Raw genomic sequence first — 13,426 nt, 5'->3', positions numbered from 1 at the left:
GTGCCTGTCCAATATTCCCAACACCATTTGTTGAAGAGACTGTCTTTGTTCCATTGGACATTCTTTCCTGCTTTGTCAAAGATGAGTTGACCATAGAGTTGAGGGTCCATTTCTGGGCTCTCTATTCTGTTCCATTGATCTATGTGTCTGTTTTTGTGCCAGTACCAGGCTGTCTTGATGATGACAGCTTTGTAATAGAGCTTGAGTCTGGAATTGTGATGCCGCCAGCTTTGCTTTTCCTTTTCAACATTCCTTTGGCTATTCGGGGTCTTTTCTGGTTCCATACAAATTTTAGGATTATTTGTTCCATTTCTTTGAAAAAAGTGGATGGTATTTTGATGGGGATTGCATTGAATGTGTAGATTGCTCTAGGTAGCATTGACATCTTCACAATATTTGTTCTTCCAATCCATGAGCATGGAACGTTTTTCCATTTCTTTGTGTCTTCCTCAATTTCTTTCATGAGTATTTTATAGTTTTTTGAGTACAGATCCTTTGTCTCTTTGGTTAGATTTATTCCTAGGTATCTTATGGTTTTGGGTGCAATTGTAAATGGGATCGACTCCTTAATTTCTCTTGCTTCTGTCTTGTTGTTGGTGTATAGGAATGCCACTGATTTCTGTGCATTGATTTTATATCCTGCCACTTGACTGAATTCCTGAAGGAGTTCTAGCAGTTTTGGGGTGGAGTCTTTTGGGTTTTCCACATAAAGTGTCATATCATCTGCAAAGAGTGAGAGTTTGACTTCTTGTTTGCCAATTTGGATGCCTTTTATTTCTTTTTGTTGTCTGATTGCTGTGGCTGGGACTTCTAATACTATGTTGAATAGCAGTGGTGATAGTGGTCATCCCTGCCATGTTCCTGACCTTAGGGGGAAAGCTCTCGGTTTTTTCCCATTGAGAATGATATTCGCTGTAGGTTTTTCATAGATGGCTTTTATGATATTGAGGTATGTACCCTCTATGCCTATACTCTGAAGAGTTTTGATCAAGAAAGGATGCTGTACTTTGTCAAATGCATTTTCTGCATCTATTGAGAGGATCATATGATTCTTGTTCTCTCTTTTGTTAATGGATTGTATCACATTGATTGATTTGTGGATGTTGAACCAACCTTGCAGCCCAGGTATAAATCCCACTGGGTCGTAGTGAATAATCCTTTTAATGTACTGTTGGATCCCATTGGCTAGTATTTTGGTGAGAATTTTTGCATCCGTGTTCATCAGGAATATTGGTCTGTAATTCTCCTTTTTGATGGGGTCTTTGTCTGGTTTTGGGATCAAGGTAATCGTGGCCTCATAAAATGAGTTTGGAAGTTTTCCTTCCACTTCTATTTTTTGGAACAGTTTCAAAAGAACAGGTATTAATTCTTCTTTAAATGTTTGGTAGAATTCCCCTGGGAAGCCATCTGGCCCTGGGCTCTTCGTTTGTTGTGAGATTTTTGGGGACTGCTTCAATTTCCTTAGTGGTTATAGGTCTGTTCAGGTTTTCTATTTCTTCCTGGTTCAGTTTTGGTAGTTGATACATCTCTAGGAATGCATCCATTTCTTCCAGGTTATTTAATTTGCTGGCATATAGATGCTCATAATATGTTCTTATGATTGTTTGTATTTCTTTGGTGTTGGTTGTGATCTCTCCTCTTTCATTCATGATTTTGTTGATTTGGGTCATTTCTCTTTTCTTTTTGATAAGTCTGGCCAGGGGTTTATCAATCTTGTTAATTCTTTCAAAGAACCAGCTCCTAGTTTCGTTGATCTGTTCTACTGTTCTTTTGGTTTCTATTTCATTGAGTTCTGCTCTGATCTTTATTATTTCTCTTCTCCTGCTGGGTTTAGGCTTTATTTGCTGTTCTTTGTCTAGCTCCTTTAGTGGTAGGGTTAGGTTGTGGACTTGAGACCTTTCTTGTTTCTTGAGAAAGGCTTGTATTGCTATATACTTTCCTCTTAGGACTGCCTTTGCTGCATCCCAAAGATTTTGAACAGTTGTGTTTTCATTTTCATTGGTTTCCGTGAATTTTTTTTAATTCTTCTTTAATTTCCTGGTTGACCCATTCATTCTTTAGTAGGATGCTCTTTAGCCTCCATGTATTTGAGTTCTTTCTGACTTTCCTCTTGTGATTGAGTTCTAGTTTCAAAGCATTGTGGTCTGAAAATAGGGAATGATCCCAATCTTTTGGTACCAGTTGATACCTGATTTTTGACCTAGGATGTGATCTATTCTGGAGAATGTTCCATGGGCACTAGAGAAGAATGTGTATTCCGTTGCTTTGGGATGGAATGTTCTGAATATGTCTGTAAAGTCCATTTGGTCCAGTGTGTCATTTAAAGTCTTTATTTCCTTGTTGATCTTTTGCTTAGCTGATCTGTCCACATCAGTGAGGGGGGTGTTAAAGTCCCCCACTATTATTGTATTGTTGTCGATGTGTTTCTTTGCTTTTGTTATTAATTAGCTCATATATTTGGCTGCTCCCATGTTAGGGGCATAGATATTTACAAGTTTTAGATCTTCTTGTTTGATAGATCCTTTAAGTAGGGTACAGTGTCCTTCCTCATCTCTTATTACAGTCTTTGGTTTAAAATCTAATTTTTCTGATAAAAAGATTGCCACCCCAGCTTTCTTTTGGTGTCCATTAGCATGGTAAATGGTTTTCCACCCTCTCACTTTCACTCTGGGGGTGTCTTTGGGTCTAAAATGAGTCTCTTGCAGACAGCATATAGATGGGTCTTGTTTTTTAATCCAATCTGATAGCCTGTGTCTTTTGATTGGGGCATTTAGCCCATTTACATTCAGGGTAACTATTGAAAGATAGGAATTTAGTGCCATTGTATTGCCTGTAAGGTGACTGTTACCATATATTGTCTGTGTTCCTTTCTGGTCTATGTTGCTTTTAGGCTCTCTCTCTGCTTAGAGGACCCCTTTCAATATTTCTTGTAGGGCTGGTTTTGTGTTTGCAAATTCCTTTAGTTTTTGTTTGTCCTGGAAGCTTTTTATCTCTCCTTCTATTTTCAATGGCAGCCTAGTGGATATAGTATTCTTGGCTGCATATTTTTCTCATTTAGTGCTCTGAATATATCCTGCCAGTCCTTTCTGGCCTGCCAGGTCTCTGTGGATAGGTCTGTTGCCAATCTAATGTTTCTACCCTCGTAGGTTACATATGTCTTCTCCCGAGCTGCTTTCAGGATTTTCTCTTTGTCTCTGAGACTCGTAAGTTTTACTATTAGATGTTGGGGTGTTGACCTATTTTTATTGATTTTGAGAGGGGTTTTCTGTGCTTCCTAGACTTTGATGCCTGTTTCCTTCCCCAAATTAGGGAAGTTCTCTGCTATAATCTGCTCCAGTATACCTTCTGCCCCTCTCTCTCTTTTTTCTTCTTCTGGGATCCCAATTATTGTAATGTTGTTTCGTCTTATGGTATCGCTTATCTCTCAAATTCTGCCCTTGTGATCCAGTAGTTGTTTATCTCTCTTTTCTCAGCTTCTTTATTTTCCATCATTTGGCCTTCTGTATCACTGATTCACTCTTCTGCCTCATTTATCCTAGCACTTAGCGCCCCCATATTTGATTGCACCTCATTAATAGCCTTTTTGATTTCGACTTGGTTAGATTTTAGTTTTTATTTCACCAGAAAGCATTTCTCTAATAACTTCCATGCTTTTTTCAAGCCCAGCTAGTATCTTTAAAGTGATGATTCTGAACTCTAGATCCGACATCGTACTAATGTCCGTATTGAGTAGGTCCCTTGCAGTCGGTACTACCTCTTGTTCTTTTTGTTGAGGTGATTTTTTCCATCTTGTCATTTTGTCCAGAGGAGAAAAGTTTAATGAGAGAACAAAATGCTAACAGGGTAATAGCGTCCCCAGAAAATATATTCTAAACAAATCAGAAAGACCTGAAGCCAGGGGAAAAGAAAGGAAAGAACTAAAAAAGGAAAAGATAATCAAAAACAGAACAAAACAAAACAAACAAAAAATAGAATATGATCAAATATGATCAGGCTGGTGCATAGATCTGTGCCACACTCTAGATTTTGGGTGTATTTTGGTATGTTAAAAGAAAGTGCCTCCCAAAAGTTTAAAGAAAGAAAAACTTATATATGTACAAAAATAAGGGTTGATATGATGAAGGGATGGAATATGACTGTAAAGATGAAAATTATAAAAAATTTTATAAAAGGAATTGATAAGTTGTTTGAAAAAAGAAAAGAGGATTTAAAACAAAAAGAAAAAAAAGGGAGAGAATGTGATCAGGCAGGAGAGTAGAACAAAACTATACACTAGAGATTTAGGGTGTATTTTGATCTGTTAGAAGAACCTATCTCAAAATTTTAAAGAGAGAACAACTTATATATATATGCCAAAAATAAGGGTAACTACTATGAAGGGATAGAATATGACTCTAAAAATGAAATATAAAAATATTTTTTAAAAAAGGGATTGATAAGATGTTGGTTGAGAAAGGGAAAAAGAAAAATTAAAAAAAAAAGTTAAAAAAAAATTAACTTTCAAAGACTAAAGAATCATGGTAAAAAAGCCATGGATTCTATGTGCAGTATTCCCCTAGTGCTGGAGTTCTGCCGTTCTCATTGTTGGGTAAACTTGGTCTTGGCTGGCTGTTCTTGCTGATCTTCTGGGAGAGGGGCCTGTTGCCGTGGTTCCCAAATGTCTTTGCCGGAGGTGGAATTGCCCCGCCCTTGCCTGTCCAGGCTAACTAATCTGCTCGGGTTTGCTCTCGGGAGCTTTTGTTCCCTGCAAGCTTTCCATACAGGTTTGGAGGCGGAGAGTGAAAATGGTGGCCTCCCAATCTCCGCCCCGGAGGAGCCGAGAACTCGGGGCCCTGCTCCTCAGTGAGCCCCCAGAGAAAAGCAGTCAGTCACTCCTGTCTCCCCGGTCTCCAGCCACGCTCTGTGCTCACCCGGCCTGTGACCGAGCGTTTCTATCTCTGGCACCCGACCCCGTGTGGAGTCTCCAAACCCAGCAGATCCCTGCGGTGCACTCCTGTGCCGCTCCTCCCGGGGAAGGAAGGGGAGTCTCCCTGGATCTGCCACTTGTTGGGTCCCTGCTGGCGGAGCAGGGGCCCGACTGTGCCGCGGATCACGGTTTATGGCAACCCTGAGCTGAGAGCCCGCGCCTCGGCTCTCTCTCTGTAGCCAGCTTCCCTGCTCCTATCCCTGGGAGCTCTGCTGCACTCAGGCACCCCCGGTCTTTCTGTGGCCCGAGGGTCCTGAGACCACACTATCCCCACGAAGGTTCCACCCTCCGCTTAGCCACTGGAGCGACGTCCCTCAGCAGAGCAGACTTGTACAAGTGGCTCTATCACTTTCCAGAAGTGGCCGAAGGAGTTCCCTCCCCCGCCGTCTATCCTCCCAAATATCACCTCGGATTCACTGCTCCACACGTCCTACCTTCCAGAAAGTGGTTGCTTTTCTGTTCAGAGAGTTGTTGCTATTCTTTTCTTCGATCTCCTGTTGAGTTCGTAGGTGTTAAGAATGGCTTGATCCCTATCCAGCTGAATTCCTGAGACCAGACGAAATCCAGGTCTCCTACTCATCCCACAGTAGCCTTTATTTTAAATAAGACCCTTACCCTGAAGTTTGAGAATCAGTGGGCTAGTGTATTTCTGCCCACATCTATAAAAGCCTCATCAGCATGCAAATGAGCATCTCTATGATATAGCTTGGTATAAGAGGGTTAAAAACTGCATCCCCATGGTTTGAAACACAGTGTGGAAAAGTAATCAAATGGATCAGTGGAGAGTAATAATTGGATTCTCTCCACCTTGCACATACATTCTTAATGCTTATAAAAAATTCTGGTCTTTGTCATCCATTCTCTAAACTCAGAAACCTGAAGCATAGTATTTTTAAATGTGCTAAATTGTCTAGCATTGTCTTAAGAAATTACTTTTTTCTGCTTCATTACATTTTCCAGGTAGGTGAGTTCTTAACTATTTAACCATTCTAGAAGAAGCATAGCCAGTATTATGAATATTAGTAGAACTTGAAGGGGAAGTGAATTAACACAAAGGTACAACTTAGTGCATTTATGTCTTCATTCATGCAACAAAATCATGATTACTTTCCTTCCGTGGACCGTCACCCAAGTCAAAATTCCTTATGGGCCCAGATACCTTGTTTGGGTAACAAAGCTTTTCTGTTCCAACAACTTACAGCTCTTTTACGTGCTTTTTATAAATTGTAGAGAGTGTCAAAGATAAACCCACCTCTTTGAAGAACACACTTTTACGGTAAAGAAGGAAAAAGATATACATGCAATTCATAGATCTTTAAAAAATGAAATCCTTCTGAATGAAGCATGTGGACCTTAAGGACTGTCGTGGGTTAGACCTGTAAGAAGTCTTCATGAACATGTAAATGGCCTTTGAATGGAGGCTGGATTCTTAGGAAAAAGAGACAGGCGTTATCTTAGAGGAATGGGGACATGCATGTGAGGTGCATAGAAAGATGCTTACTGCAGAAAAGAATGGAAACAATTTAAACATCCATCTATAAGGAGTTGGATGGATAAACATATAGAATGGAGGAAGGCACGGAAGCATTCAAGTAGATGAACTAGATTTATATGTAAGAACATGGATAAGTAATAAAACGATGTTAAGAGAAAAAATGTAAGTTACAGAACAATACATACTGTATTGGCTATTCATGTATTGTAAAAATTCAAACATATAAACACACTAAAAAAGATAGGAGGAATGCTCACTTAATTCATTATAGTGCTTGCCTCATAGGAGGTCGGAATGAGGATTAAGTGAAATTCAAATTTCTGAGCAATTTATGACTACTTAAAAACAGCTTGAAACAGCATAACAATATTGGAGGACATTTCTTGTGGTTTGCATGGAAATTTGTGATATTCTTCTTTGATCCTTTCAGTGATAATGTCCTCATGGTCTTCATGAAAATAAGTTTGAAAGAAGAAACAAAAAATGAAATTAACATTACCAGTTAGTGTTGATCTGATCAGTCAGTGTGTGCCCTGGATATAGACTTTGTTTCTCTTTGTAGGTAAATGTCACTCGGGAAGACTCACCCAGTGAAGACCCGATCTTTCTTCGAACTTTAGGGAAAGGAGACTGGTTTGGAGAGAAAGCCTTGCAGGGGTGAGTAGATGACATGTTACACAGTTTTTGTTTGAGTGCTGCATAAATTCCTGTCTCACATACTGAGCTCCAAGCAAAACAGGCTCTTTATTTACTGTTGATCCTACTATCGGACACAGACCCTTGATGACCATTTTTATTTATTTCCAGGGAGACTTGTCATGCATTTATATAGGCTTTAGGATTAATTGATGAACTTGTGTAGTATCATTTTTATATTAATGGGGAAATTTCTTGGCTCTGTGCTCCTTTTCTACACTCTCTATAAGGACTCTAAAAGAGAGGGGAAAGTCTCTGCTAAGCTTATTTTGTGCCACAGTTTTGCTCCTAATCTTAGGAAGACGATTGGTTGAGAATTTGGAAATCCCTGAACTGACTATACCCACCGAAGGCGAAGGATGGGCTTCATGTCTGGGTGGTGGTTGTCACTGTGGGTGGTAGAGATGGAGATCATGCACGTGCGGACCCCCGTGGATGGGCTCCAAAGGCTGGACCCAGAGACACGTGCTGTAAAAGGTCCCTGAATTCTACTTGTAAAGTAAGTCCTCGAGAAGCAAGCACTGGGATGTCTTCCCACATACTATGGAAGAGGCACCCAGTTGACTTTGAACTGCACATATTGCAGAACACATGACAAATATGATAGCTCTATTTGGGTATTTGCCTCTTGTTTTCCAGTAAGCAACACATCTCAGTTATCACTGTATAGATTGATGAGACTCTTCAAAACTCAGTGCCGTGTGTGTATATACATCTACTTGAATCAGAAATAACCAATATACATTTATATGTGTGTCAGAATCCAGGTGCCGGAGGGTCTGCTAGAGAGGAATAGCAATAGGATATAATTTATGCCTAAAATATTTGGAAATCAGTTTTGTGTCCATTACGCTTTCAGTTAAAAATTACGTTATAAGCATTTTGTTTGAAATTACTATGAAGAAATCATTTAGGGAGTTTTAATTTGTAAGCCACAATCAGGTTTTTTTTTTCTTTCTTACCCTTTCACAGCTACAGAAATGGAACAGAGATCCTGATAAGTCATCTTATGTACACTACATTACCTTATGAACATTCAGAGCTAAAAGTATTTCACTTTCTTCTTTTTTTTTTTTTTAAAGATTTTATTTATTTATTTGACAGAGAAAGACACAGCGAGAGAGGGAACACAAACGAGAGAGGGAACAGAAACGAGAGAGGGAACACAAACGGGGAGTGGGAGAGGGAGAAGCAGACTCCGCGCCGAACAGGGAGCCCGATGCGGGACTCGATCCCGGGACTCCAGGATCATGACCTGAGCCGAAGGCAGTCGCTTAACCAACTGAGCCACCCAGGCGCCCCCTTTCTTCTTTTCTTCTGCTTAGTTCATTTGATCCTTATCTGATGAGCGTGTACTTGCCATTAGATTTTTTCTATGGCAATGTTGGAAGAAATACCATGTTCACTGTACATTCACAAAAGAATAAAAATAAACATTATCTTTTTAGTATAAAGCACACAGACCTATCATTTGTACTTGAATATTTCTTTCCCTTGATTATACATAGAGGATTCTAGAGAATGATGCCTCTTGATTCCATTGGTCCAAGATTAACTGCCTGTGTGAAAAATGTCATTTCCAACAAAGCCAAAGAAACAGAAATATTTTCAGTCATTTCTGATTGAGATCACAAGTGGAATGCCAGAAAATAAAACATGATTGAAAATAGACAGATTTTCTTTTGTAGCTTATTGGGTACCTATTAAAGAAAGCTTTTATGGTGAAAACCCCTTTCTAGAATGTGTCTAGAAGTTCTTAAGAAGTGACCGTGAGTATATAGTTCATGGAAAAGTTACCAGCTTTTCTCTGGTATCAGAATATAATGGTGTTCCATCTAGACTGAATTCATTCTGGCATATGGCTATTCCCGTGAACTGTCTGGTGCCCCAATTCTCTCTTGTACGTGTTTGGTCCTCTGGTCTGGCTGGCTCCTCACTCCACCCCCCCTGCCCCCGCCTTCCCACTCCCCCGGGTTCCCTGGGGCCCCATCCTTCCCCCAGCAATGTCTTTCTTTCTTGTGCCCTCTGCCCTTATATTCTCGCTGCTCCACCTGGCTTTACCAGCCTACTCTAAGTGCCCTCTGAAATGTCACCGGGGATTTGCAACTTGCACCAGAGACTGCCCTTCCTTTTCTGTCTTCTTCTCAGCCAGTTTTACCCTGCTGACCACCCCTTCCTTCCTTCCTTCCTTCCTTCCTTCCTTCCTTCCTTCCTTCTTTATGTGAGAGGGAGAGAGAGCACACAAGCAGGGGGTAGGGGCAGAGGGAGAAGCTGACTCCCTACTGAGCAGGGAGCCCCACTCAGGGCTCAGTCCCAGCACTCTGGGATCATGACCAGAGCTGAAGGCAGGCGCTTAACTGACTGAGCCACCCAGGCACCCCCACCCTCTCTTTCTTCAAATTCCCCTTCCTTTGGGTCCCTTGCAACTGTTAGCACTTCTTAGAATTTCTCATTCAATTTCCTAAAATTCATCACTGTTTTGTCCTCAAACCTCTCTATTACAAACATTTTGATAGACCTCGAGATCCATGGTTGCCTGTCACCTTGATGAGAAGTCCAAATACTTATATTCTTATAGGAGCTCAGTATCTGGCACTTTTCAGATACTCAGCATGTAATCGTTGAATGAATGAATGAATGAGTGAATGAATGAATGAATGAACGAATGAACAAACAAATGAACCTCTCTAATGTAGCCCAATCAAGCATTCCCTTCTTGCTTGGATCTTGTCTCTCTGCTTGGATCTGTTTGGCAGTAGGTAAGGGGTTATGAACTTGCTTGTCTACAGGGGGCAGGCTGGTAATGTAAATAAATAAGGTAAGGTGGCAAACTAGAAACCCTTCCATAAAGAGGACAGCAATTCCTGAGCTCCAGCACTTTGCTAGGCACTTTGTTTTTTTTTTAGCAGAAAAAAAACTTCGGTTTTGAAAAAAATATATGAAATGTGATTTTTAACTTGATTTTTGAAAAAAGCTCTGCAAGCAAAAACAAACAAACAAACAAACAACCCAACAAACATTTCTGCAAATGATTTGAGCTGTGAGCTGCCATTTTGTGATTTCTATCAGATATGTCTCCTTAAAACCCTGTATCTAGAATCAAATGAAGGAAGCTTATTAGGTTAACCCTTCTTGGTTATTTCCTTGTTTTGATTTTTTTTTAAATGTTCTGATGTCCTATGTATGTGACCTGTTTTTCACTCGGAGTATCTTTTTTTTTTTTTTTTATCTTTGAGTTTCAATGTTTGACACAAGAAATTCTAACTTTTCACATATCAGATTGATTTGTTTGCTTATTTCCCTCTAAAAACCTTAAAAACAGATGTTACTTTGAGATAGAAAGTCCTCTGGGCTCTGTGTGTATTCTTTTGGGTAATATCCTTCTTTGCAAATCATGTTATTTTTATCCTTGGAAGACAGATTACATAGAGTTCTCTGTGTGTACATAACAGCATTTCAGATTGTTGTTGTCTCACGCATAAAATTTACAGGTACTGGGAATTGTTGCTTTATTTTCCTGAGGATGTTCATCATACCACTAAAATATTGATAAATTGGTTAATTTTGACATGAATCCTTGACCATACTTTTTAAATTTCAGAGTGCTTAATACAAGTATTGGTGAAGCACACAGTAGATGGTTGAATGACAGAGCTGGAATGTGAGCTCAATACTCTGACTTCAGAACTCTACTCTAGAATTCTGCCTCTAGAAGGAACAATCTCCATTTCCTTGTTCTATGCAGACAGTAGAGTCCTAGATCTAGCCATCTTGTAATCTATATTATTACCATCCATTAACTAGTAGCATCTCTTTAGCAGAGAAATTGAGGTCACGGATTGCTTTCACTTTGGTTGATGTGAAGCAGATTATTCAGTATTCCTTGGCTCAAGCACCACTTTTTTCCGCCCCCCGTGGTAATGGTTTTTCCACACCAAAGAGGGGGCAAAATGTTGTACTGTTTACAGAAGGACTCTTTCCTTATGTACAGGAAAATTAAAGTTGTCTTTAAGAGAAATTATTGCAGGGATAGTCCTGTAATTCATGAGTCAGTCTATCACACGCTTACTATGGCTTCAAACTCTCTCCACCTGACCTGAAACCACGCAGAGTCCACATGGGCATCAGATGGTGTCAAGTTCTAAGCCACACCCATGCTGTGCATCTACAGTAAGAGGGAAAAACCTAAGAGTAAGCACAACCTGACCGAGATGGGGCTGAGCTCCCACTTGGCCCTGTCCCCTTCCCCTGACATTTGAGTCTCCAGCACAGCCTGTGGTGAAGAGTTCCAGCCCAGAAGTCAGACTGCCTGGGTTGGGAACCACTTAGTCATCTACAAACTATGAGACCCTGAAAGATTCTCCTTTAATCAGAAACGGTGGTGGTGATTGTACCTAACTTTCTTTTTTTGTTTGTTTAGTTTTTGAGAGGAATAATCAAGGGGATTGTTATAAAGCATTTGAGTGTCTAGAATTTAAATTATGCTCAAAAAAAGTTAGCTGGTATCATCAGCACCACCGCCATCTTGTTTTCACTCTCATTATCAGTAGCATTGGCAACATCACCATCATCATTCCCAAGAATGTTCTTCTATTTCTTGACCAAACTTTGGAACACTTGATATAATTGACATAGCTTTAGATGTGGAGTCAACCACCCACTGATGATATCACTTGGAGCAAGCCAGTACCTCTCTGGGTCTCTGGTTCTGAATTTGGAAACCAAGACAGTTGAACTAGATGATCTGTAGCTTTCCTTAGGTCACAGCCTCTGCTTCTCTTGGGATTTGGCCTCTTTACAGCTGGAACAGAGCCCTGGATGCCAAATGCAGCCCTGCGCCACCCTGTTAAATGGTGGCCTTTAATAGAAGGCCCTTCCTTCCAGGAATTATCCTAGCTCTTCTTGCCTATTTTCCAACACCTATGCCACTTGCCAGGCTCTGTCCTTGTTGATGGGAAAAAAAAAAATAAGCCAAGGCTTTATTTCCTCAAGGACCGTGATCTTGGGAAGGTGAATTAACATTTCTGAACCTGCTTTTCTCCCCCCTCCCTTTTTTAAATTAATAAAATGATAGTACATAAAAGGATATAATACTGGATATAGCATTTTAGTACTTTGTCATATTTGAATCTGATAATTCATGTATTTTTCTGAGAATAAAACATTACAGATACAATTCAAGCCTCTTTGGTCTCCTCTCCATTCTTTCCCTCCTTCCCACCATCACTTCCTGAGGTTGGCCATGTGCACCCCCCCCGCTCATGTGTCTATAATTTATTATGTATATATTGTATTCCTAAATGCCCATAAGCTAGTTTTGTCTAAAATTTTGTACATCTGAAATCTCCATTTCACACTGGGTCAATACGTCCTTTCTCTTTCTTCTGTCACGTGAATTGCATTTGTACCATCTCTTAGAAGTTTTACCTTTTTCTCTTCTTTTAATGATTAATCTTTAGGATTGTAATATGTATAGCCAACATGTAATGTTAACCAGTGGCTCTGTTCTTCTCTTGAATGACAAAAGGATCTTCGTGTGTTTCAATCACTCCTACCAACTTCCCTCTAGTTTTCTAGTCTCTGATTCCACCTGGTTGGTAAATCCCCTGGTATTATTACTATAATGACTGCATTTTTTCAGACACTACTGATGTAGGTTTTCAACTTGTTTATTGCTTTGCCCATGATTTCTTCTTATACACAGCTCAATGCATGTATAGGCAAAAGCAGATCGTATAAACAGATCATCTATGAACAATTGCTGAAGAATAAACCCAAAAGGAATGAGCTGTGTATGGAGATCTAGGTTGAAATTTAATTTTCCTCAAAATTTTAAATACGATTCTATTGTCTTCTGGCATTCATAGTCTGCAGTGAGTCAAATCATTCTTCATTTAAAGGTCCTGTGTCTTTTTCTTTGGCACCTGTCCCTTTGTCTTTGATGCTCTGCATCTTTCCTATAATCTGTCTAGGCGCAGATATATTTTATTTTCCCTTCATATCCCGCTGTATCTTCTTTCCTTCTGAGAATATAGTTTTCCTCAATTCTAGAAAATTCTAAGCATTACCCACCCATATTTCTTTTCACCTCACTTTCTCTAATCTCTCATTTGGTGGCTCCTGATACTCTAGGTTTCAGCTCCTCATTCTACCAGCCTTCCTTCTTTTCTCATGTCTATGTGTTCTTGCTCTGTATCATCCTGTGCTACAGTTGCGATGGAATCTTGGCAGTTCTCTCCTTTCACCTGCATCTGGTCTTAAATTCAACC

General features: G+C 39.9%; 1 protein-coding gene across 2 annotated transcripts in view; it reads left to right on the top strand.

The window, feature by feature from the left end:
• PRKG1 (protein kinase cGMP-dependent 1) overlaps positions 1-13,426 on the top strand; it is a 1,258,435-nt gene that overhangs the window by 1,036,975 nt on the left and 208,034 nt on the right. For both annotated transcript variants that reach the window (XM_044915991.1, XM_044915990.1), the window contains exon 7: positions 7,024-7,118. In XM_044915991.1, the coding sequence (XP_044771926.1) occupies positions 7,024-7,118 (95 nt within the window). The remainder of the gene's footprint in view (positions 1-7,023; positions 7,119-13,426) is intronic.

This window comes from Neomonachus schauinslandi, chromosome 6 (genome assembly GCF_002201575.2).
Source record: "Neomonachus schauinslandi chromosome 6, ASM220157v2, whole genome shotgun sequence".
Lineage (NCBI taxonomy): Eukaryota > Metazoa > Chordata > Mammalia > Carnivora > Phocidae > Neomonachus > Neomonachus schauinslandi.
This window is presented reverse-complemented; position numbering and strand designations above follow the sequence as displayed.